Source organism: Carassius gibelio, chromosome A22 (assembly GCF_023724105.1).
Source record: "Carassius gibelio isolate Cgi1373 ecotype wild population from Czech Republic chromosome A22, carGib1.2-hapl.c, whole genome shotgun sequence".
In the NCBI taxonomy this organism is placed as follows: Eukaryota; Metazoa; Chordata; class Actinopteri; order Cypriniformes; family Cyprinidae; genus Carassius; species Carassius gibelio.
The window spans coordinates 18,252,668-18,277,995 of record NC_068392.1 but is presented as its reverse complement, the minus strand read 5'-3'; the positions used below and the strand labels follow the sequence as shown (position 1 = coordinate 18,277,995).

The 25,328-nt window shown below is 36.9% G+C and overlaps 1 protein-coding gene across 3 annotated transcripts in view; it reads left to right on the top strand.

Annotated features, from left to right (window-relative positions):
• Positions 1–24,607, top strand: part of LOC127943031 (Fc receptor-like B) — a 78,431-nt gene extending 53,824 nt beyond the window's left edge. Inside the window, exons 1-12 of one of the 3 annotated variants that reach the window (XM_052539131.1) lie at positions 13,515–13,545; positions 14,107–14,142; positions 14,779–15,051; positions 15,124–15,255; positions 15,421–15,591; positions 17,823–18,053; positions 19,122–19,361; positions 19,446–19,562; positions 22,103–22,204; positions 22,467–22,523; positions 22,687–23,219; positions 24,402–24,607. In XM_052539131.1, coding sequence (XP_052395091.1) covers positions 13,515–13,545; positions 14,107–14,142; positions 14,779–15,051; positions 15,124–15,255; positions 15,421–15,591; positions 17,823–18,053; positions 19,122–19,361; positions 19,446–19,562; positions 22,103–22,204; positions 22,467–22,523; positions 22,687–22,784 — 1,488 coding nt within the window. In that variant the 3' untranslated portion in view covers positions 22,785–23,219; positions 24,402–24,607. Of the gene's footprint in view, positions 1–13,514; positions 13,546–14,106; positions 14,143–14,778; positions 15,052–15,123; positions 15,256–15,420; positions 15,592–17,822; positions 18,105–19,121; positions 19,362–19,445; positions 19,563–22,102; positions 22,205–22,466; positions 22,524–22,686; positions 23,220–24,401 lie in introns of those variants that run through there. The other 2 variants (XM_052539133.1, XM_052539130.1) reach the window with 2 other exon arrangements.
• Positions 24,608–25,328: the final 721 nt, after the last annotated feature.

Sequence of the window (25,328 nt, the reverse complement as noted above, 5' to 3'; positions counted from 1 at the left end):
TGTGAGATTCTGTTTATGATTTAATCATTTTTATTTTATTTTTTAAGTCGTATTATTTTATTTTGGGGATATTTCATTCATGTTTGGACATCTCTCACCGGTCTAAAACTGTAAGGGATAATTTTTTATATGTATCATCAGAAATGTTTATTGTATATATACTATGCTATCACATTTAAAATAAGTTATCTTTTAAAAAAAAGAAGAGTATGGTGTGTTTTATAAGTTTGATTAACTTAAATGTTGAATACCTTTTTTCGTTTAATGAATTGCTTTAGTAGCCCGATGTCATTATATAATTATTTATTTTCATATTCTTTAACCCCTGGAGTCTGAGTGGGTTTTGGGGACTGGGGATATTTTGACACCCCTCAGACGTTGGTGTTTTTCATTATCCTAAAACGTATTAGTGGCTAAAAGTCTGAATATCCCATAATATGTGATCAGCATGATTGTACATGTCTGTAATTTTGAGAAGGCTGCGTTTATGATTAGTTTTAGTTTAAAATATGTTTAAAATGTGTTTGTATATGTTGTATAAGTATTGATTGAATACATGATTAAAAGAAAAATGTATGATAAAATTATTTGTTTTGGTTTAGTAACATGTCTGTTACTGCGATGTGTTTTATAAAAACGATGAATACTTGTTTAAAATGTATGTTCCGGTTTAGTTACATGCCGTCATATATAATTTAATATTGTTTAAAATAGAGATAAGTCTCTTTTTAACTTGATATGTCCACGCGTATGTCCGCTTGTTTATACGGTTTATCAGAATACAAATTTGTATAGCGCCGTGGATATTATAGTGATATAACAAGGTACGTGTGGCTTATGATGAAATTTATAGGCTAGTCATAATTCAGATCGCTTAAAAGTGTACGTGCATGCAGCATTTTATTGTATGGTGGTACTGTAGGTGTACGGTTAAAATAAATAATTAAACAGCTTTTTGAAAAAGATATGATATAAAGATGGATATAAAAGGTTTTAAATATAATATAGAAAATGTCTTGCAACAAATAATGTGAAATGAATTTAACTGAATTGTGTCAATGACACGTCCGGGTTCCTCAATAGACCATATTCTTCATTCTGTTCAATTACATATTTTTTCCCCGATCCTGGTAAAATGTAGATTTTTAGTGATGAACAAAACTAATGTAAATGTTTTGTTTTATATTGTTTGTGAATGTATAATGTGTTTATATTCATTAAAAGAAGAAAATAAGACTTGGAGACGAATGTGTGTACACAGGCATTAGAGGGAGAGGGAGAGAGAGAGAGAGAGGTACAAGAGATGCTAGCCGCGCACCAACCGTAATTCATAGGTCAACCGTCAGAAAACTGTCAAAATCATGGTACTCCCGCGTGAGATACGTTTGGTTTTAATAAAAAAATGGCTTTGAAGATATTATGATTGGTTGGTAAATTCCGACGAGTGTGCACTGTGGCGTGCAAACGCAGACAGTGGGGACACAGAGCGTCAGGATCAAAGGTGTGTGAAAACATCTCTTTTCTGCTCTCTAAAAAGAAAAAAAAATTGGATCTTGTTTTATCTGAAACAGTCGGTTTCAGTATATTTTTTATACAGTTTAATTTATAACCTTTTTTAAAAGAACAGAATGTTTTTTCAACCTTAGTTAAATTGTTTTTAGATTATGTATATTATATAAACTATATAATGTTTTATATATAAATGTGAAATAACTAAAATGTGTTTTAGATTATATAAATTATAAAATGTTTTATATATAAATGTGAAATAACTAAAATGTGTTTTAGATTATATAAATTATATAATGTTTTATATATATAAATGTGAAATAATTAAAATGTGTTTTAGATTATATGAATTATATAAATGTGAAATAACTGAATGTCACATATATGATAAAGTTCAAACAAGCTAACTGACAGAAAAGTTCAAACAAGCTAACTGGCACAAACTTCAAACAAGCTAACTGACACAAACTTCAAACAACCTAACTAACACAAAGTTCAAACAGATTCTGTCAAAACCACATGATCGATGTGTGGGGAGTCTTTCATATACCGTTTTAATTTAGAACTAACAGGTCAATAGGGTAAAACTTTCTGTCAAAAGCACATGATCGATGCGTGAGGAGTCTTTCATCTTCCGTTTAAACTAGCCGTCAAAAAATATAATTTAGAACTAACTAGGTCAATAGGGTAAAACTTTCTGTCAAAAGCACATGATCGACGCGTGGAAAGGTCATAGGTTAACCCTTGATCTCATTTGTCCCGCCCATCCATCATAAGGTCACCGGAAGTTCAACCTGTCAAAAGGTCAAAGGTCAAAGTCATAAATCATCATGACAGGACGTATAGTATAAGTACTACTGGCAGCAATAAAGGTAGTGCCTCTGGGACTGCTCAAAGCACGACCATTGCAATGGTGGATCAACAAATTTCAACTCCACCCAAAATTACACAGGCAAGTGAAGTTGAAAGTCACACAGAAATGTGTTCAGGCTCTGCGTCCATGGATAAGCAGCAGCAGGTTGGGTCAAGGTGTTCCTCTGGGAAATATACCAGCGAGGAGAATGGTGGTGACAACCGATGCTTCTCTGAAAGGTTGGGGGGCTGTCTGGCAAGGAAGATCAGTCAGAGGCTCATGGATGTTCCCATGGACTATGGAACACATCAATGTGCTGGAGCTGAGAGCAATCTATCTGTCTTTGAGACACTTGATTCCATTCCTACAGGACAGGCATGTCCTTGTAAGAACCGACAATATGTCGGCAGTTTATTACATCAATCACCAAGGAGGCACCAGGTCATTGCGCTGCCTTCAGGAAACCAGGAGACTTCTGTTTTGGGCTCACCCGAGACTCGCCTCTCTCAGGGCAATTTACATACCTGGAAAAGTGAACCGGGCAGCGGATTTCCTCTCCCGAACTGGACCTCTCCTGGGGGAATGGCGATTACACCCGGAGGTGGTGCATCTCATTTGGACCCGGTTTGGGAGAGCCCACACCGACCTGTTTGCATCAGCCGAGACAACCCATTGCAAGATGTGGTTCTCTCTGAGTGGCCAAGGAGGGCCTTTGGGACTGGATGCACTGTCTCACGAGTGGCCGGGAGGTTTATTATACGCTTTTTCATGTGCTCAAAAGGGTGGATCTGGATGTTGCAAGATCTTACTGATCGCCCCGAAATGGCCAAAGAGACATTGGTTCCCAATTCTCCTACGTCTGGTACAGGGCCATCCATGGCCACTACCAACCAGAACAGACCTTCTCTCTCAAGTGGAGGGACAGATCTTGCACCCAAACCCAGCCACATTACAACTCTGGGTTTGGCCCCTACTGAGCCCCTCTCTTGTCAGCTAGAGGAGGCAGAAAGGAGAACCATAAACAATGCTAAAGCGCCTTCCACTTGGGATAACTACTCGAGTAAGTGGCGTGTGTTCTCTAACTGGTGTCAGGACAAAAACTTGGACCCCATGAATTGTGGTCTCGATTCCATTTTATGCTTTCTTCAGTCACTTTTAGACTCAGGAAAAAAAGTCAACACCGTACGAGTTTATGTGGCGGCTATTTTCCATTTCCACAGTATTGTGGAAGGTTTATCAGTTGGTAAACACATGTTGGTTACTCAATTTCTCAAAGGTGCACGTCGCCTCTATCCAAACAAAAGGCTGAGATCACCATCCTGGGATCTTCCCATGGTTCTACAGTCATTGACTAGAGCCCCATTTGAACCATTGGCCCAGGCGGATCTTAAATCACTGACGTGGAAAACAGTTTTTCTTCTTGCTATCTGTTCAGCAAAGAGAGTGGGTGAGTTACATTCTTTAGCAGTAAGTGAAGACTGTCTGAGATGGAAGGCAAACTATTCAGGGGTCTCTCTCTGGCCGAACCCTGCTTTCCTGCCTAAAGTTCTTAATACTTGCACGATCAATCAAGTAATCGAACTTGCAGCGTTTCAACCTGATCCTGATCTCTCTTGTACAGAACTTGATCTTGCTACCTTATGTCCAGTTCGAGCACTTCGCACATACATTGAGCGGACACAGTCGTTAAGACATTTACACACTCAGTTGTTTTTGTGTTTCGATAAGAAAAGTATCGGAAAACCAGCCTCGAAACAGCGCCTATCACATTGGATAGTAGACACTATTGCACACACATACTCCAGTCAGAGCTTACCAGTCCCAGGGAACCTGGTAGCTCATTCTACCAGGAGTCTTGCCACATCCTGGGCAGCACTGAAGGGGGTGGCACTAACGGACATATGTGCAGCGGCATCATGGAGCTCACCTTGTACCTTTGCCCAGTATTACCGGGTCAATGTGGCGGACCCAGTTACGCTTGGGTCCACAATTCTGCTCTCGGCCGCTAAGCAGGGATGTAAAGAAGGAGAGGCTTACATTCCCTCGGAACATTGATGGCACTAGTCATCCAAGGTAAGACCGTGGTGACGGTCTGAGTGAGGTCGAAATAGATCATAAGTTATGACTATAACTATGGATCTATGAGACCGAATGATGACCGTCACCATTTCTTGTCACTTGGGATGAACTGAGGCGTTCCAGGCAAGAGGAAGTGTTCGGTTCATCCTGATGTTTTATAGGGAACCAACCACTAGGGGTCAGTCACCTGACATTGTTTACATTCGGTCTCGAGGAGAGCTGGCAGAATGGCGTCATTCAAGGTAAGACCGTGGTGACGGTCATCATTCGGTCTCATAGATCCATAGTTATAGTCATAACTTACGTTATTCTGTGATTAAAATAAAAAGATATCAGTGTCTGATTCAACAGAGCCCGATCTGTCGCTAATCCTTCGCTCACGCCCACCTGCTTCTGATTGGACCGATGCTGCTCTGAGTCTGCTCGCCAAACCGAATCCCTGCTCTTTACGTTGACGTAACAGTAGACCCAAATGTCATTTTATAAGGATACCAGAATGTTGATCTTCAGAAAACCAACAATTGTTGAGAGTATTATTATAATTAATATCTTTGTGACTGAATTTCTCCTGTTTTATATTTAAATTATACATTAATTTATCTTTGTTTGGTTGTTATTTTATTGAAACCATTTTTTAATGTTATTTTTTAATATAACTTCATTGAAATCATTTTGAGTGCTGCTGTATGTGAGGAGCATGTGTGGATCACTGCTTCCATCTTCTGGACAGTTGATGAATATGTTTTTCATGTGTTATTATGGCTTTCTTATTCAAAGAGTCTGCTATATTGACCTTCCCCTCGCTCTTTTATTCATTTATCTATTTTAATTAGAATACTTGCAAAACAATCAGTGAAGCCAAAAAGTTCATTTTAGCATTAAACACAATCCACTGAATATTCACTTCCTCAAAAGAGAAAAATTACATTTGAATAAAAATATATAAGCTATGAAATTAAACTAGCTGACTGTATAATTTAGCAGCAAAACATATCTTGAAAAAAAACCTTTGGTACACATTATACAATTTAAAGATGTTTATTCTGTTAACTATTTGTATTCTCACAAAATACATTAAATAAGATATAAATCATGAGAAAAATAAAGGCTTCTAATAATCTTTCTGTGTGCAAAACCATGTATTGTTGTTTTATAACCAATAAATGAGATGACACGCTATGGCTCTAGAACTAGAGCTTTATCTACCTTTTTGTTCTTACATGTCACGTGGTTTTTTACGTTACACTCTTACATCACAACGTATCACACTTGAATACATTGCACTTTTATACAAATCCCCAGACCTAGTATTATAATAGAAAAACATCATGTTGGAGAGAGAGTTTTACAGTAGTGAGTGTCATAACTGAACGTGACGTGCTGTAATTTCTGTAAACTTAAATTTAAGAATGTAAATACAATTCTGTCCCTCACATTAAGATATTGCTTGACTTCAGATGATATAAGCTATATACTGTAGTGCATGAAAACCAAACTGGTGCTCTTCTGTTTCTTTTGGTGTATGACTCCCTCTTGTGTTGTGTTGTATAAAAGCACAATAATCACGTTTGTCTGAAATAACCGCGGTTAGATCTAATAATCACTATTAGATGGTTATTTAATTACGCAACAGGCCTAAGTAAAACATTTTCACAGTGTCACAGTAGAAACAAACAAACCTTGACCTTTCTTTACTGAATCAGGTTTTGCATGTCAAGCATTAAATATTTTGCTCTTTGGAACAAAATGCTACTGTAATCAACATCAATTATTATAGTTAGTATGCAGTTATATGCAATTTTAAACAATTCTGGAGTTGTTTCTTGTTTTTGTTTTTTGTTCTTGAATTCATAGCCAATGAATTCACTTGTGATTCTTTTTTTTACTCATCCTGTGGTTCTGACTGCAGTGTGAAAATGCTGCATGTTAGCGTTCACATGGTGAGAACTACAGGCTTTGTTGGCATTAATGGTTTGTGAACACTGCTCAACAGGAAGACATGGTGTCAAATGATGAATAGAGTTGTGAAACACAAGAATAGCTTTAATTGTTTCTGAGAAATATTTAGGAAAATGTGTTTTGTGTTTGTGAAATTTGGCTTGAATAATAAATTTTAGTGTCTAAGCAACTGAGAAAAACTGGAATAAGAATAGAGATAAAAAAAAAACAGAAATAAAAAAAAAGCGTTATAAACTGCAGATCCGGATACAGGTCCAAAATCATGTTAAAAATTATTATGCTTCATTTACATAGCCTTCCTTATATGGTAACAGCCCATATATGGGTTCATTTGAAAGCTTAAATATGTATGTATTTTTATGATACTGAAAGCAGTTAAATTAAGCTTAGAAATGTATTTGTCCCACACACACATTTCTGTCTAATGATTTCGAAGAATGTGGTGGCATCAAACATATTAAACTGGACTGTAGAACCTGAATAAGAGACTTTATTCATCAAAAAAAAAAAAAAGTGCCTATGTTTTTTTGTGTGTGTTTATTGTAACATTTGAAATGTATAAAATGTTATTTATTAAGAATTACACTTATATTTTGTAGTTCAAATGGTTTTCTTTAAGAAAAATGTCTCCAATTCAATTATTTCCTCCATTCTGTGTAGGGTAAACATTTGAATTAGAAAAATTTAGGTGAAAGTAGCCAAAAAATAAAAATAAAAACACCGGCCCTAGGGGATTAACCAAATATGAGTGATGGTGATATTGACATTTAAATTAAATTAAAACTATTATGTGTTCAAAATTACTGGCATTTATCATTCTGCAAGAAGCACTAACAAAACAAGATCTGAAGACCACAAAAAATGAGCTTCTCACATTGCATGTGGTTTATTTGCCATCTTGACACCATCAGATAGAAACTCTTAGTAATGTGTCTTAATGCAAACTATTTGTTCGTTCTCTTGTACTTCCTCTTTCACATCATTCTCTCAGTTAAATATTGATGTTTGTCTGATGTCAGCTATTTATTTCCTCAGATTTTCCCGACTGTATCACTACACAACAGTGTGAAACATACAGTGACCAGTGTAGTCTGCACTGTCGCCTGAAGTGTGAAACAAATAACGCATTCTATGGAGCCACGAAAAGCGTAGCCGCTTGCTAACGATAGCCAGTACATAAAAGTTTACTTACCACATAAACAGAGTAATGAAGGTTTGAGGACAATAGTTGGTCAAGTGCTGGCAAAAAAAAAGATGAGTGTTTTTTGAAAATGAGTAAAGACTGTTCGAATTGAGGTCATTCCACCAGCTGGGCACAGTCCAGGAAAAGTTCAGTGAGAGTGATTTTGAACTTCTTTGGGATGGCACCACAAGGCGTCATTCACTTGCAGAACACAAACTTCTGGAGGGCGCATAAATTTGAACTAGTGAGTTTAGGTATGTTGGTGCCATGCCAGTGGTCGTCTTGTAGGCAAGCATTAGTACCTTGAATTTGATGTGAGCGGCTACTGGTAGCCAGTGTAACCAGATGAGGAGAGGAGTAACGTGAGCTTTTTTGGCTCATTGAAGACAACCCTCGCTGCTGCATCCTGGATCAATTGCAGAGGCTTGACAGTACATGCAGGAAGTACCCGCCAGGAGAGCATTGCAAGAGTCCAATCTAGATATAAGAGCCTGGACAAGAAGTTGGGTGGCTTGCTCTAACAGTAAGGGTCTAATCTTCCTAATGTTGTATAAGGCAAATCTACAGGACAGGGTCATTGCAGCAATATGGTCTGTGAACTGTGAAGCTTAACTGATGATCCATCACAACTTCTAGGTTTCTGTCTGTCCTGGAAGGAGTAATGGTTGACGAACCCAGCTGTATAGAGAATTTGTGATGAAATGATGAGTTAGCTTCTGTCTTAGTAAGGTTGAGCTGAAGGTGATGGTCATTCATCCAGCTAGAAATGTCACTCAGACAGGCTGAAATGTGAGCAGCTACCGTTGGGTCATCTGGTTGGAATGAGAAGTAGAGTTGGGTGTCATCGGCGTAGCAGTGATAAGAAAAGCCATGTTTCTGAATGACAGATCCTAATGGCGTCATGTAGAGGAGAAGAGAAGTGGTCCAAGTAATGAGCCTTGAGGAACCCCAGTAGCAAGGTGGTGTGACTTTGAAACATCACCCCTCCAAGACACGCTGAAGGATCTATCGGAGATGTAGGACTTAACCCACAGGAGTGTGGTTCCAGAGATGCCCATCTTTCTGAGGGTGGACAGGAGAATCTGGTGATTAACATTGTCAAAAGCAGCAGACAGGTCCAGTAAGATGAGTACCGAGGGTTTTGAAGCTGCTCTTGCTAGTCGCAGGGCTTCAGTAACCGAGAGCAGAGCAGTCTCAGTTGAGTAGCCACTTTTGAAGCCAGATTGGTTACTGTGCAAAAGGAGAGGAGAGACTGATACATACTTAGGTCAGTAAAGTTTTTTGATTTCTGGCATTTCCTCTCTGCAGCCCTGAGTTTAGAGCAATGTTCACGGAGAGCATCGGACAGCCAGGGGGCAGATGGGGTGGTGCGTGCTGGTCTACAAGACAGTGGGCAAAAGTTGTCCATGCAAGATGTTAGAGTGGAGCAAAGAGTGTGAGTAGCACTGTTTGTGTCCAGAGCTGAAAACTGAGAGGGTGAAGGAGGTGAGGATGAAACTATAAAGGATAGGCGATGTGGAGAGGGTGAGCGTAGGTTCCATCAAAAGGTGACCAGCGTTGGAGAGTGAGCTGGTTCAGGAGTAAGTGCGAGGTAAGCAGTAATGAGGAAGTGGTCTGAGGTGTGCAGTGGAGCAACTGAAGAGTTGTCCATGGAGCAACAGCATGTGTAGATGAAGTCCAGTTTGTTACCTGATTTGTGACTCACTGTAGTAGATGTTTGCTTGAGATCAAACAAGGTGAATGTTATAGTCAGCAGCCTCTGGTTTATCTAGCCAAGCAGTACCTGAGGAGTACTATCCTCAGGAAAGTTTGACAGTAACACATCCAAGTCCTCCAGGAAATTTCCCAATTGACCTAGGGAATGATAAATGACAACAAAGTGGATTTTAACATGGTGGGTTACAGTAATGGCATGTGATTCCTCTACACCTCCCAGTCGTACGAGGGGTGTGGGAACAAGTAAAATTAGTGGAGAGGGCTGCTAGAGTTGCAGTATCTTCAGGTTTGATCCAAGTCTCAGTTAGGGCCATGAGGATGAGACAGGAATGAATAGCAATAGAATAAATGAAATCTGGTTTGTTAACTGCAGACTGGCAGTTCCAGAGACCAACTGGAATAGAGAGTGTCATAGTAGAGGACAGGCCGTAGATTTTTGGGATACGCCTGTCTTCTACGTACAGTGCGTGCTCTCTGAGTTAGAGTGTCTCGTAATGATAGTAGAGATCTGAAAGCACATAGTGAGTACAAGTGACCTAAATAAGTATTTGAGAACAAGCTATACAAAAAGTAAAGAAATGTGAGAATAGCAATACGCCTTGTCGGTGTCCTTGCTTGGTTGAGTCACGCAGGTAGAGTCGATGGTTTTACTCGTCGCTCTTTATGCGAGGGCTGCCACGACAGCTGCCGCTGTGAAACTACCACTTTTATATTTTTACCTGTTATTATTATTGAAGTCAGCTGACCACACCTCACTATTTAGCAGATCGAAACTGGGGAGTCCTGTGATAGGCAAAAACAAAAACAAGTGCCACTTCAGCATGTATTTACCTCGGTAAAAAAACACAGAAAATGAAACAAAGTTTCCAAGCAGCGACGATGGCACAGTAGTCTAATGAGAAAATGAACAAAACACTTACAAACTGCTGTCCTTATCTGTTGCTCGACAGTTAATTAAGTAGTTTCACTGGCTATGGCCAGGCCTCACTATTTAGCAAACCAAAACTGGGGAGTCCCAGGTATAACCCGGTTAAAAAAGCACGAGGTGATAAGTGATGATTGTAGTAGGCCTATCATTTAATTATCAGAGCATATAAACAGTGTGATTAAAAAGGTTGAAATTCATTTAAAAAGTTATTATAAAAATGTTAAAAGCCGTCTAAAAATTATGTTTATTGTTTTATGGTAAAAGATAATGTATTTCTGAAACTGTCCAAACCAGCATTTATGTGGTTAAAGGGTTTGTTCACCCAAAAAAAGACCTCAGTTTATCTTCTGAACACAGTTTAAGATATTTTAGATTTAGTCCGAGAGCTCTCAGTGCCTCCATTGAAGCTGTGTGTACGGTCTACTTTCCATGTCCAGAAAGGTAAGAAAAACACCATCAAAGTAGTCCATGTGACATCAGAGGGTCCGTTAGAATTTGTTGAAGCATCGAAAATACATTTTGGTCCAAAAATAGCAAAAACTTCAACTTTATTCAGCATTGTCTTCTCTTCTGTTCTGTACTGTACACAGTTTCAGTGGAGGGACTGAGAGCTCTCGGACTAAATCTAAAATATCCTAAACTGTGTTCCAAAGAGAAACAGAGGTTTTACGGGTTTGAAACAACATGAGGGTGAGTCATTAATGACATAATTTTCAGTTTTGGATGAACCCTTTAAATTTAGCTAAGCGTTAATATTAGCAGTAACACAAAAAAGTAAAAACACAGTAAATAAAACAAAGTTTCCTAGCAACAACAATCATGCAGTAGTCTAATGAGAAAGTAACACTAACAGAGAGAGCAGGTCATCTGTAACTCTGGGTTTTTTAATTTTTTTATTTTTTATACAAGAGGCTGGTTTCGGGTCTAAGTCTAACATACATGATGTTGATTAAGATGATTTAAAAGATTCACACATTTCTTCCTCTCCTATAGCAGAGAATGAGTGGAACTGTTCCTCAGGGGATCTATAGTGCATCTGTGAAGGTGGATTCATTAAGATTGAAAAAATAATCATTAAATTAGTTTTAATGCTCATCCCTGGCCTTGGTGTATGAATATTAAACTGTGTTCACACGTATAAATATATCTGTGTCAGAGGCCTGACAGAATAGAAATAGGTTGATGTTAAGATCATATTTTTGGTTTGGTTTGTTCTGTTTCCGCTCCACCACACTAACCAGTGAGGGAGGAAGCTGTTGTTGTTCACTTTATTGCCATGTAAATACTTAAGTAAGGAATAATTGACAACAAATAATTGGCCGATCATTTATTCAGGTTTTTTATTAGGTTTTTATACTTAAATCGCTAATGTGAGTAGGATTATTTCTTCCGCATCTCATCCAACGCATCCTGTGCTAGTTTCAGCATGTTATTTTAAAGCTGGTAATGGAGGCTTGAGCTGTTGATAGCATTCTAATGCAGTTATTAATGAAGTCATTAGAAAGAGAGCAAGAGAGAGAGAGAGAGAGAGAGACAGAGAGAGAGAAAGAGAGAGAGCATGACCTCTGTGCATCTCTAAACAGCTCTGTCTCCTCGCTAGTGAGAAATTTCATGTATAATGTTAGCCTTTAAGTTGCTAGACTATAAAGGTTTACTGATAAAATCATCAGGGCAACGCTGACGCCTTTTTGTGCAAACTGCGTGACCATTATTACTGTTAACTGTGTAAGTGATATGTAACTGTAAAGTGGTCAGGAGAGCTGCCTGGAACTAGAGGCTGACATGTTTTCGTGACTCTCACGGGTCACAGGAATCACGCGGGATTGGAAACAAAATCAATATTAATCACAGGATTGGGACGGGACAGGAAATGTCAGCTGGATAGGGCAGGACAGGGAATCGTAATAACACTTTGATCCCCAACTTTATACACAAATATAGCTTATCTTCAAAATAAATAATCTCTAAACTGTAGACCTTTATTTTAATTTTGATCTCAATTCTACTTGCCCTGTCTCTTTATGTTCTTCTGTTTGTTAGCTTTGGTGTGAATGATGTTCATGTGATGGACAGATTATTATTGGCTGGTCTATGTCATACAGTAGCGTACATCGGGCAGGACGTCCACAAGCCCACTTATCATTCATAGACCTCAAATATAGCTTTTCATCTAAAAGATGTAATAACTTTACATGGTCGCTCAATCTAATGTTAACCAACAGAAATGTGTGCTATTGAAGTGTGTGTGGAAACTGAACAGCGGCGCTCGAAGATGGAGGCAACTCTCACTTGCTCTTAAAATATATTTGGTCATACAAATAAAAGTAATAAATCTTTTGAATCTGTCAAGACTGTTTATTTGTGTGCATTCAGAATAACAAAGAAACGTTGTGCTTCTGTAAAATAATTAAAGCAAACAAGATTTCGGTCATGTGAACTAGAGCAAGAAACTTTGAAATTGTGTTTATGAAAAATAAATCTATAGAGAGTGAAATGTCTACTTTCAAATGAGCAAAAAAAAAAAAAAAAAAGATAAAGTAGATAATGTGTGTGTTAGCATGGATGATTTGCATGAAATGTAATGTGTGTGCAATGCATAATGTGCAATGTATAAGATGGCTTTTTGTTCAATAAAATAACAAAATACCACATTTTGGATTTTTACTCAACTAAAGTGGGCATGCAGTGATCTGTAGACTACTGTATTTTTTATCTTTTTTTACTGTAACTGACAGTTTCCTGCCAAAAAACGACAACATGGGAGTGAGTGGGGGGGCGGGGGGTCATTCTTCCGGGATTGGGACGCTTTTTATTTTTGTGGGAGTTGGACGGGAGAGATTTTTAAATCCACCTGGAACTACATTCACTGTGTGTTTCACTGAAGATAATTGGACACTTCAGAACTTGCCTCAGCCAATCAGATTCAAGCATTCAACGGCCTCGTAATATAAATACAGCTAATACCACTATTTAAAAAGAGCGATCAATATATTGCTCCATTTCCCTTATTCATCAAACACACTAGAATACAACTTTTCATATTAGCAAATAAATACTGTTCAGTTTAATACTGAAAGGATCATGACAACATTTCTGTAGAAAACTTGCATGTTAGTCAGTGTGACATTTTGTGAAAACAAGATTAATCAACATTATCAAAGATCTTCTGTAACACATGAGGTACACTTGTGTGTCTGATGTTTCTAAAGATCTGACCACGGGTTTGAGGAAGTCTTGAGTCTTTAACACACTCTGTGTCTTTAAGCGTCTGACATCATTCAGTCAGTATGGAGCTCAGTCCACTTCCTCTTCTGCTCTGTGAGTATTATTCTCTCTTAATGTGTTTCAGTGGAATAGTTATTATATTATGTAAATGATCAAATGTTTTAGTGTTCCTAGATTCATGTATTTTCTGTCTGATCTCAGAGTTTCAAACCCAGCTGTAGTTCATGATATATGATGTATTCACTAAACTCAAATACGAGTGAAAGATGAGTTTGAGAGAGGAAGTGTGCAGTTAGTGCTGTTTGTGAAAGGGAAATGCTCTCTGTTGTGTTGTAGATCAGTGTGTTTGCTCAGTGATTCAGTTTTGTGATGTGTAATGCTGTTGAATCAGTTCTGTTGGTTTGTTTTACAGTTATTGTTGCTGTTGTTGTAATATTCACTAGTTCACAGTTAGTAAGAGTTTGTCTTTATTCTTCTGCTCGTGATCAGACTGTTGGAGTGAAGTTCCCTAAACACTTCTCCGCTGTGATCAAATCTATAAAATACCAGTCAGATGATTTCATGTTTATCTAGACACATATACAGACTCAATTTATCTTTATAATTATCATCTCAATGTTCACATTGTAATGAGGTTTCTCTTTGTGTTTTTAGTGCTGATCTCAAACATCTTCTCTCAACATACTGAAGGTGAGTCGATTTGATTCATATATTTCATGACATACAACATAACTGATTCTACAGTAACTTACAACTAGTTTAGAAATTACTTACATGTTATCATGATTATAAATGCGTCCTTTCACAAGTTGAATTATCAGTCTCAAAAGCAGCAGATATGTTTCTTATATACTGTAAAATCAAAATCTAAACAGTGAGAGACAAAACTTTCACAAATCATGTTTCCAAATCCTCAATGATTGTATATTGACAGATCTTTCATAAATCGTCCCCTTGGAATAATAAGGTTCTATCTGCGTTCTGAGTAGTTTTGAGATATTGAGCTTTAAAGTTTTTGTGTTCCACAGACTTCTGTAGATAGAACCTTTTTGTTTTTTCAATAAAAAATACCAAAATGTACACAACTTAAAATAAAACATCACATAATGTAAATAAATTGTAGCAGAATAAGAATATGTAAATAACTCAATTTTGACAAAAATGTCAGATAGAACCTTATAATTGCAAGGGGACGAAAGACTATAACAGCCATAGAGAACAACACTTCAGTCTCATCTGAGTTATGTGTGTTTTAGACTCAAGTATCTGTTCATACAGTAAAAGCAGTATGTTATTTTTATTGTGAATTTTTTTGTCATTGTACAGAAAAACCAAAAGCCACAGTGAGCATCAAACCTGATCAACATGTGTTCAGAGGAGAGACAGTCACTCTCAGATGTGATGTATATAGTGAAGGAGTCACTAACTGGCTGTACATCTGGTATAATGACAGATCAGGCTATGCTTCCAGTGAACTACAGGAACACACATTCAGTCCTGTTACTGAGTCTGACGCAGGTGAATACTCCTGTTATGGATTAGAGAGAGGAGGATCACGGACATCACACCGCAGTGATGAAGTTACACTGACAGTATCAGGTGAGTTTGATCATCTCTTCACACACACACACAAGTTTAACATGTTATTAATGAGTGATTTCTCATCTTCAGTTCCCAGAGCAGTGTTAAGTGTTTCTCCACAGAAGTGGTTGACTGAAGGAGATTCAGTGACTCTGATCTGTCAGGTTAATGGTTCCTCTACAGGCTGGACATTCAGCTGGTTCACTATAACTCTCTCATCAGGTAAGATATCATGAGATTCATGTAGTAACATCTGAATAAACTGGCTTCATAAAGAAACAGAGAGATTAAAAATATTGATTATACCATTATACCTGATAATACCAACAACGGTCATTTATACGACTCTCATTTCTTGAGCTAACTGCACATTTTCACTTCATACAGACAACAGCAATCATTATAATCGTCTCTCAGACAGCAGAAGAGGAGCTGGAGGACACTACACTGTCAGTTCTGCTGATCTAAAACACACAGGAGTTTATGTGTGTTCAGCAGAGAGAGGAAAACCAGCATATAACACAGACGTCAGCAACACACAGCTACTGTGGGTCACTGGTGAGTTCAGACTGAACACAGAATGAACGAGACACTCTGGAGATTTTCATTGATATTTTTGAGTTTGTCTTGAAATGTTGTCCTGTCATAATATACAGCTACTGTTTAATGGTGTCAATGGAGAAAGATGCTTCTGGTGTCAGGTGTAGATACTGTATCTACTAGCAGGGTCTAAACAGACCAAACTAACCAACACAACCTTGATTCATGGGTCAGCTGTAAAAAATGTAAAATGTTTAAATCTAATACCTGAAAATCAGGTAACCCTTTAGATTAGAACTACGCTAAGAAATCGAGCGTAGCGTTAGTTCAGTCAGGCCACGGAGGCAAGTCTGTGAACAGCTGATGCGGTCAGCTGTCAAATCGCTCCAATCACCACCTCTCTCCTATTAGACACGGGACATATATATATACGTGTCACTACTGCTCTGTAAGTATGCTCAACGGCTCGCAACCCTCCCTCCCTCCCCATTATGAGCATGAGCACATTACTGCGCACCTTCTGGCTGTCGTCTTCTTTGTTTCAGATCACTAAGGCTTCCAAAAAATCTTAGCTGGTATGGACCTCACCGCTGCGTGTTACCCATCTTCATAAACAGGCTACAGGATAGACGTATCACTGCCACATCCACATGATTATCACTGTTTGCTTTAAAGACTTAATTGTTATGTATTTCTAAAATTCATGGTCCCGGGGGGTTAATGGTAAAACTCTAGTATGTCAATTATTCTGGGAGTAAGAAGCCCCATAAGGAACCATACCACCAAAGATAAATTGTGTTCAATAAACTCAAGTAAACTTGCCAAAGTGGTTCCTGTCTGAACTACGTAAGTGTACTGTATTTATGGTGATTCTGTAATAGTAGTGTATCTATAAAGAGCATATGTGTATGTATAAGGGAACAATATTTGGGGAATAAGGGACTAACAACGAGATATACAACCTGCAAAGAACTGCGTAAGTAAACTGAAGTTACAGTGTGAGTTTGTGTAATTATAGTGAACCTATTCAGTAACTCAGTGTAGGTATAGAGGAATAATACGTGATGTTTGGGGAATAAAGGAGTAACAACCTGTAACATTATTCATCATTTATACAGTAAGTATTTTGAAACCTATTCTAATATTACATGATATGTAAGGCCTAAACAACAATCTTATGTTTGATATCGATTTAGAAAGACAATATAGTTTTTTATAATTTTATATTCATATTTTATTATTGTCTTTTTTAACCATTCTATTATTAAAGGATACATGATGGAGACTGAACAGTAAAACTGGACATGTAGTGAAATGAGTTAATGAGTTTCTGCTATGATTTATAATTCACGAGTCTACTTACCTTATGAAAGCTTATTCACCGATCTCAGCAACTTCACACGAGCAGCTTCATAACACAGCTATCACCAAATAACTGTGTATGATATACCATCAAGGATCAGTTTAAAACAAGCTTTCCTCTTTCCAGCTGTTCGCAGAAAAATACATACAACATTTATATTTCAGTGGATGTAAACTGTGCTTTGTCATAGCAAAAAAAAAAAAAAAATAGAATAAATAATAATAATAATAAATAAAATACATTTTCTCTGTAATTACTGTATAAATATACACTTGTTCTAAATCTAAGTCAACCCTGTTCCCCTTTTACTCCTCAAACTTAGCATATTGTTCCCTTATACCTGCACAGAGGGGCTGAATGGGTACACTACAATTACAGAAACAATGATACTGTAAATTCTGTTTACTGACGAAGTTCTTTGGGTGTTGAATCTAAAGCATTATCTAAAATTGTCATGAAAAACTAAAATATAACTACCGTGCCAAAAAAGTGTTACTTACACAAGTGAACTTGAGGGAACATAATTAAATGTATAATCTGATCTATTTAATAAACAGAGTTTTCATTATGAAATTGTACGTCATTGACCAGACCTTGATTCTTGGTAAATGATGGGTTATTAGTAAAATGACTAGTAACAGTTTATGGAGGTTTCTGCTGGCTGTCACTGTTGTCTTCGGCTTCCTGGCTGATGGCATATTAAGATACAAGTTTGATTATGAATTTTAAAAAGAAATACTCAGTGATGACTTATGGATTTCAGATATTACAACTTTAATATTTATCTGAAAAGCTGATTTTGAAACTATTTAGGCTGTGTGAAGTGTTAGATCAATAAAAGTGTCTTGAGTTGATTTCTGAAGTGTAGTTGTAATTGTCTTCTCAGGTGTTTCTCCTCCAGTCTCTCTGATCGTCAGTCCCAGCAGAACTCAACACTTCGTATTAGTCTCTCTCTCTCTGAGCTGTGAGAAGAAGAGTAACTCTACTGGATGGAGAATGAGAAGATACACAGACCGTGGGCGGCTGGAAGATTGTTCATCATCAGTGTGGGGAACACAAACAGGATCTACATGTACAATCAGATCCACCAGCACAGATGACACTGGAGTGTACTGGTGTGAGTCTGAATCTGGAGAGAAAACTCATCCTGTGAATATCACTGTACACCGTGAGTCTGTGTTTCTTTGTTTATTCAGTTCAGATAATACTGAATAGAAATAGATGGATTGTGTCTCAATTCATTCACCCACGCAATCTCATTCCTAAATATCAACGAGTCTACAAGACTATTAACCCTATGAGTATTAAGTTTTGTCATTAAAAAAATAAAAATGATTGTGTTTCTCAATTTATCCAGAATCATGGAGCCCTTGTTGGTCATTTACCCTCATGTCATTTAAACTAAAATAAATGTTTATTTGTTTACATGTATTTCATAACCCCCCTCCCCACTCCACTAAGAAAATTTGCATCTATTCTCATCTTTGCTTTGACTTTGTGTGTAATTGACTCTTGCAAATAACTAAATTAGCTTTTGGTGTGCACACACTATTAGATCTTCCTCGTCTGTTTCTCTTGTTATTCCTGCTGTTCATTTCCTCCTGTGCTGCTCCTCGACTCTGGAAATCTCTTCCACACAGTGCTTGTGATAGTTATTATTTTCTTACTTTTCAAATCTTCATATTTTTGTTACTCAGCCAGTGTTTGTGGGTCTGGTGGTGTGTGTACAGTGTGTCTTGATCCAAGGCCAATGAGTCTGAATTTGAAAAAAATAATTAATAGTATAATTTGTCTTTTGATAAAACGTGAAAACGGGTCCCACAGACCCAAGCACCATACAAGGGTTAAATGATCTTTTCCTGATTAATTTTATTTTGTGGATTATTTTAAAGTTTAATAGATGTTGCTTTTATTGTATTACTGCCTTTTAATTTATGATTGTCATTCATTTGTAAGTTGTTCTTGTTTTGAATGGCAGCTCTAAAGAAAATGCATTATTATTATTATTATTATTATTATTATTATTATTGTTGTTGTTGTTGTTATTATTATTATTATTATTGTTGTTGTTATTATTATTATTATTATTATTATTGTTGTTGTTATTATTATTATTATTATTATTATTATTGTCACCACATTGATTCTTACTATTCAACAGCTGATGTTTGCTCTGTTTCTGTAGTTAATGTGATTCTGGAGAGTCCTGTTCATCCTGTGACTGAAGGAGAGACTCTGACTCTACGCTGTTTAGATAAATACTCAACTCCAAACCTCAGAGCTGATTTCTATAAAGATGGGACACTCATCCAGAGTCAAACTACAGAGATGATAATTTCTACTGTATCAAAGTCAGACGAGGGTTTCTACTCCTGCAAACACAGAGAGAAAGGAGAGTCACCCGAGAGCTGGATCTCAGTCACAGGTGAGAGTAGGAACTGTGAACACTATTGAAATGTTTCTGTGTAATATACAGCACTAATATGACTGTACAATGTGTTGATCTCAGCTTCCTCCAGAACATCAGGATCTGATCTCAATCCTGTGATAGTTGGAGTGACTGCTGGACTCACAGTTTTGATCATTGTCGTCTTGGTCCTGCTGTGGTGCTACAGAAACTACAAAGGTTCATCTTCTGCCAGATTAAGTATTATTGAAGCCAATTAAATATTGAGCTAGTGTTCACACCTCCCTTTTTAGAAAAGGGTGTAGTTTCAATATCCTGTTCTGATGATTTGTGCTCCAATTGAAACAGTAGGTAACATAATGTGACAACAAAAAAATGCTACCCATCAGATTCTGCTTTATTAAAGCCTACACCTACAGTACCCTTACAGTAATGCAAAAACAGTAATTATGTGTTGTTCACACTGTTGGGAACGTTACTTCAAAAAAGTAATTAGTTATAGTTACTCACTACTTGTTCCAAAAAAGTAACTGAGTTAGTAACTGAATTACGCTATAATAAAAGTAACTCGTTACCAGGGAAAGTAACTATTTGCGTTACTGTAAAAAAATTTCACAAGTCAGTTGAAATAAGTAGAAAAGAAAGGTGTTCGTACATAACTTTCGATATTTATTGCACGTTAACAGACAGCAAGAGTTTTATCCTGCACTTCCACGTATTATCTTCGTAAGAAAAGTGTTTTTGGCCACTAGCTTTGTAGATGCGTGTGTATCACATTACATGTACACATTACATGCACGTTCTTGCCTTTGACCGCAATGAATTTGAAGTAGTGCTTATATCTCTACCTTGAAAAAGCCAACCTTTCATCGGATTGCTCCTGACTCGCCATCTCTGCTGCTGTTGCTGCTGCGAATCTCGCGTGCGTGCGTGAGTGTGTGTTTGACGCCACTATGGACACCGGTGGCTACCATGAAACACATGACTCTGCCTTAGCCAATTATAATCGCTTATCTCGTTATTAACCCACCTCCTCACTCGCTGTGTGAAGGCGCGGTCACAGTAGACGTGCGAAATTATTTCCGACGCCGCTGCGAATATGGGCGGGAGCAAGATAAAACGGTCTCTCCTCAATTATCACAACATGGATTAATATGTGCTTGTACTGTGTCTTTTGCGACGGCGTCGAAAGCGTCTTATTATATTGTACTCTCTGCGATAAAAAATTATAAAACGTCTTCATTCAAATGTATCATCTGTTCCGGTTGACACTACAAACCATGCAGATTCTTTTTTATTTTATTTTTTATAATCTTTTAAAAAATGTATTATATAAAATAGGATGCTGCGCTAAAGCTAAAGTTATATAGCGCTTCCTTCATTTTTGAAATTCTGTACAGAGAGGTCACGCAGTGACGTATCGATCTTCTACTGGTCCCACATCTTCACGTGATGCGAATTCGCAGGTCAGAGTTCACCAAACTTGAACTTTGGAATGCAGCGAAATGCGAAATTTTTCACATAAGCTTGCGTTTCCGGTCTGACGCATTCGCACGCGTATGAATGGAAGTCGATGGAGAGAAAAGTGCAGTTCGACCGCCCCATGAGCCTGGGGTGCGTTCGGATTACATCGTCATCCGAAATCAACAAATCAATGCATAGTAACGCACCGCATTCATCTTCCAGTAATGTTAACGGCGTTATAACGACGGGAAAAGTAATTAGTTAGATTACTCCGTTACTGAAAAAATAACGTTGTTACCTAACGCCGTTATTTTAAACAGCGTTATTCCAAACACTGGTTGTTCAGCAGGAAAGAATGATGCAATACTGATGTGCACATGCGCAAGTGAGCCCTGGTTAGACAATCTGACGGGGTAAGATGAAACGTTAGGACACCTGGCATAATAATGTTGGCCTTTGCAAATAACAACTATTATTACAAGCTCTTTACAGAAAACACACTTGTTTTATAATCGGTTATCTGATTTTACTGTGCATAACAAATGTGTGTTTATGAAATACACAGATGGGGAGCATGGAGAGATGAAAAAATAATGATATAGCTGGACTTCTATTTATGATAATTCTGGTAGGATTTGAAGTCAGCGTCACTGAAAACAGACAGAGATGATTGTAGCGTTAGATTTAGCTAATTGATCCTCTTCCAGAAGCAATTTTTACACAACTCCAGCTCTGAACAGACCCTCGATTGTGAGGCTGTCCGAAGTAAAATGATTGGCACAAATATATAGGACTTTAATATTATTATTTTTTTTTGTGGATATATTTCCAGGACATTTCCTTTGAAAATTAAAAGTAAGCACTGTGTCAGCTTTCTGGCAGTGTAGATGCTACTAGACATATTACTGCCCTCCAAAGGTCAAAGTTTGAACTAAACTCTTATATACAGTCCTGTTTACTACAAAAACTGAAGAAATGTCACTATGATAAAACAAAGAAGTAACAGAAACCACTTCAACTCCAAAAAGTGCTTTTATTTTTATACTTTTTGCACTCGAGGAAAACATGCCCTTCTGTTTCTACTGTTTGGTTGTATAGAAAAACAATGTCTACCCTTCATTTCCTTTCCCCATCCTCTCTTCCATTCTTTTATTAAGCCCTCTTTGCTTTAAAACACTGCAGCCACACAACTGTGTTCAAACACTTTATAAAAGTGTTTTTCTTCTTTGCATAATAGGAGATTAAAGTCATTTTTGACCCCCTTATTTTCTCCTGAACAGTTTCTGTTTGTCTAGGTGGAAGATCTCAGTCTCGCTCTCGAGTGAGTCAACAGAAGAACAGCAGTCAGACATCAGAGAAGAACCAGAGTGAAGACGTATATACAGCACTCACGTCTGGTCAGTCTTTACTCATTAACCTTAAATATTTGACCATTAGTCTTTACAAGATGAGGTTATTAAATAGTTTCCACCTCTTCTAAAGCAATTTGATATAATTCAGTTTCATTTCATTATCAATAATGCATAAAATATTTCACATGTAACTTATAATGTTAATAGCACATGACATATTTAGCTGACTTGAGCTATAATCTGTGTCAACATGAAAGCAGTATTTTTCTGTGGGCTTAAATTCTTATGATACATTAATTTATTACAGGAACTGCTCATATTTATGACTCTCTTGATGCCACAAGAAATAAAGACATAAGCACAGGTAACTAATGATGTTACAGAAGGTAATTATGTCAAGTTGATCATTTAATAATGCAGTAGTTCTTTTATAAATCATCACATCTATCTTATATTTTACTGGGATATTTGCGGAGCAAATTCAGTTTAAACAAATGTCTTATTCTTTTCTCTGTTATGAATTGTAGACATTGTAAGTGGACGTACTGTAAGAAAAAATAACCAGGACACTGAAGATCTCAATAAAGATGATTATTACAACACAGCAAAGACAAAGTACATGTGACCTTGGGTTAGACCTTGGGTCTAAATGAACCACTAACATCCTAAGCTCAAACATTTTACACAGTTATAGTTTACTGTCCTTAATATAAATGAAGTTGCTCCTGTTGTAACAGCTGTGCTCTGTATGTTAATGACGTTCTGACTCCTAATTGTCTGAGATGGTTCTCAGTGTCCCACACCCGCTCCCATTATACAACTGGTCACCATTTACTCAAGACTTAAGAAGGACACCACACATTATAATTATTTAAAAATATTAATTGAACAAATATTTATAGCATATAATAGCAAAATTATAGCTATAAATGAAACATTAGTGAGAGCTTTGCTAAAGAAAAATGATGAAAAGTGATTCTACTGTAGAACACTGTGTTCAGACTCAGAGCAGGAGGCATCAAATAAGAAAGAGTAGAAATATGAAAAATGAAAATGGAAGGTTCTTATAGAGAGCTTCTGAGGGTATTTCCAGACCTCATGACGTCACAAGACACTGGAATCCACCTGCTGTCTACAAGGGACTGAAGTGAAATGAGGAAACCAGATACTGGTTCTGTGGAACAGCTTCTCCGGTGCCAGCGGTCTTGAGATCGATGCCTCTAAACAAACGAGCAAATTATATATCTTTGTTTTCATACTGTATATATATATATATATATATATATATATATATATATATATATATATATATATATATATATATATATTAATGACGTTCTGACTCCTAATTGTCTGAGATGGTTCTCGGTGTCCCACACCCACTCCCATTATACAACTGGTCACCATTTACTCAGGATGTGATCATCTCAAATGATCTAGAAACAACATAATGATTGACTTTCTTCTTTCTACAATAAGCCATTTTGGGAAATGAGCAGGATTAAACATCTATTGTGGAGTGTAATCTGGGTCGGGGCAGACTATAGTTTCTTCCAGTCCCATCACAGCATCACACTCACTCCTATTACACAGATTACACATCCCTTCATCCCTTGGCAAAAGGAAATACACACATTTACTTGGGATTGGGAGAAGAGTAACTGAGAAACATAAAAAAAATTGTTTTAATGTGTGTTCTGTCCCTTTTATCAGTGTTTACATCCTTTATCCACATGTGTGCATTCAGCAGACAATGTTCTGCATTGGAGTATGTATATATCTGTCTAGTGTCATTTACAGAGATTCTGTGTCTTTGTTCATTTCTTAGTATGGGAATGCTTATTAATAAGATAATTAATATTGAATTTTCTGAATATTAATTATGTATTATTAATTGGAATTGTGTTGTTGAGGAAATTATGCAATTGTCCTATTGCACGTTTGCCTATTTCTTTATATGTAATACTTTTGTATTGATGTGTATCTGTATATATTGCAATTATTTTGATTAGGAAAGTGGTTTATTAAGAAGGACACCACACATTATAATTATTTAAAAATATTAATTAAACAAATATTTATAGCATATAATAGCAAAATTATAGCTATAAATGAAACATTAGTAAGAGCTTTGCTAAAGAAAAATGATGAAAAGTGATTCTACTGTTGAACACTGTGTTCAGACTCAGAGCAGGAGGCATCAAATAAGAAAGAGTAGAAATATGAAAAATGAAAATGGAAGGCTTCTTATAGAGAGCTTCTTAGGGTATTTCCAGACCTCATGACGTCACAAGACACTGGAATCCACCTGCTGTCTACAAGGGACTGAAGTGAAATGAGGAAACCAGATACTGGTTCTGTGGAACAGCTTCTCCGGTGCCAGCGGTCTTGAGATCGATGCCTCTAAACAAACGAGCAAATTATATATCTTTGTTTTTATTTTATTTTATTTTTTTATTTTTTTATACTATATATATATATATATATATATATATATATATATATATATATATATATATATATATATATATATATTTTTTAGTATTTTTGTATTTATACAATAAACATATGCTTAACTATAACTAAGAAGCTCACCTGCCAAAAGACTCTATTTCTAAAGTTGAGCAGAACAGACCTTTTCAATTCATTTCAAGTTTATTTGTATAGCGCTTTTTACAATACAAATCATTACAAAGCAACTTTACAGAAAATAATGTTTCTACAATATTTAGTAGTAGCTTATGGTAGTGACTGTCAGTTTGTGCACGTTTGACAGGATTTTTTGAAAAGATTAATACAAGACGTAGTCAGCTAGACGATGAACATTATTAATATTATTAATTAATAATTGTTATATGATGCAGTCACACATTTAGGAATAATTGTTAGTTCTGTTTGTTCATTCAGGGTTAGCATCATCTGGGGTCCTCTGAGGGTCAGCATCATCTCTACACAGGTGTCCTGGATCCCGACTGGAGCTTGTGTAAATCCTAGTTACATCCCGTGGCAAAACATAGAAACAAAATAGAGACATCATTAGCATAGCTGCTGATCCAACAAAGTAAAATTAGTTTAACCCGAGCTAATGAATAAGAATGTGCATTTGATCAGATGCAATTACACTCACAATTTAAGAGATACATTATTCGAATGCTTGGCGAAAGAGATG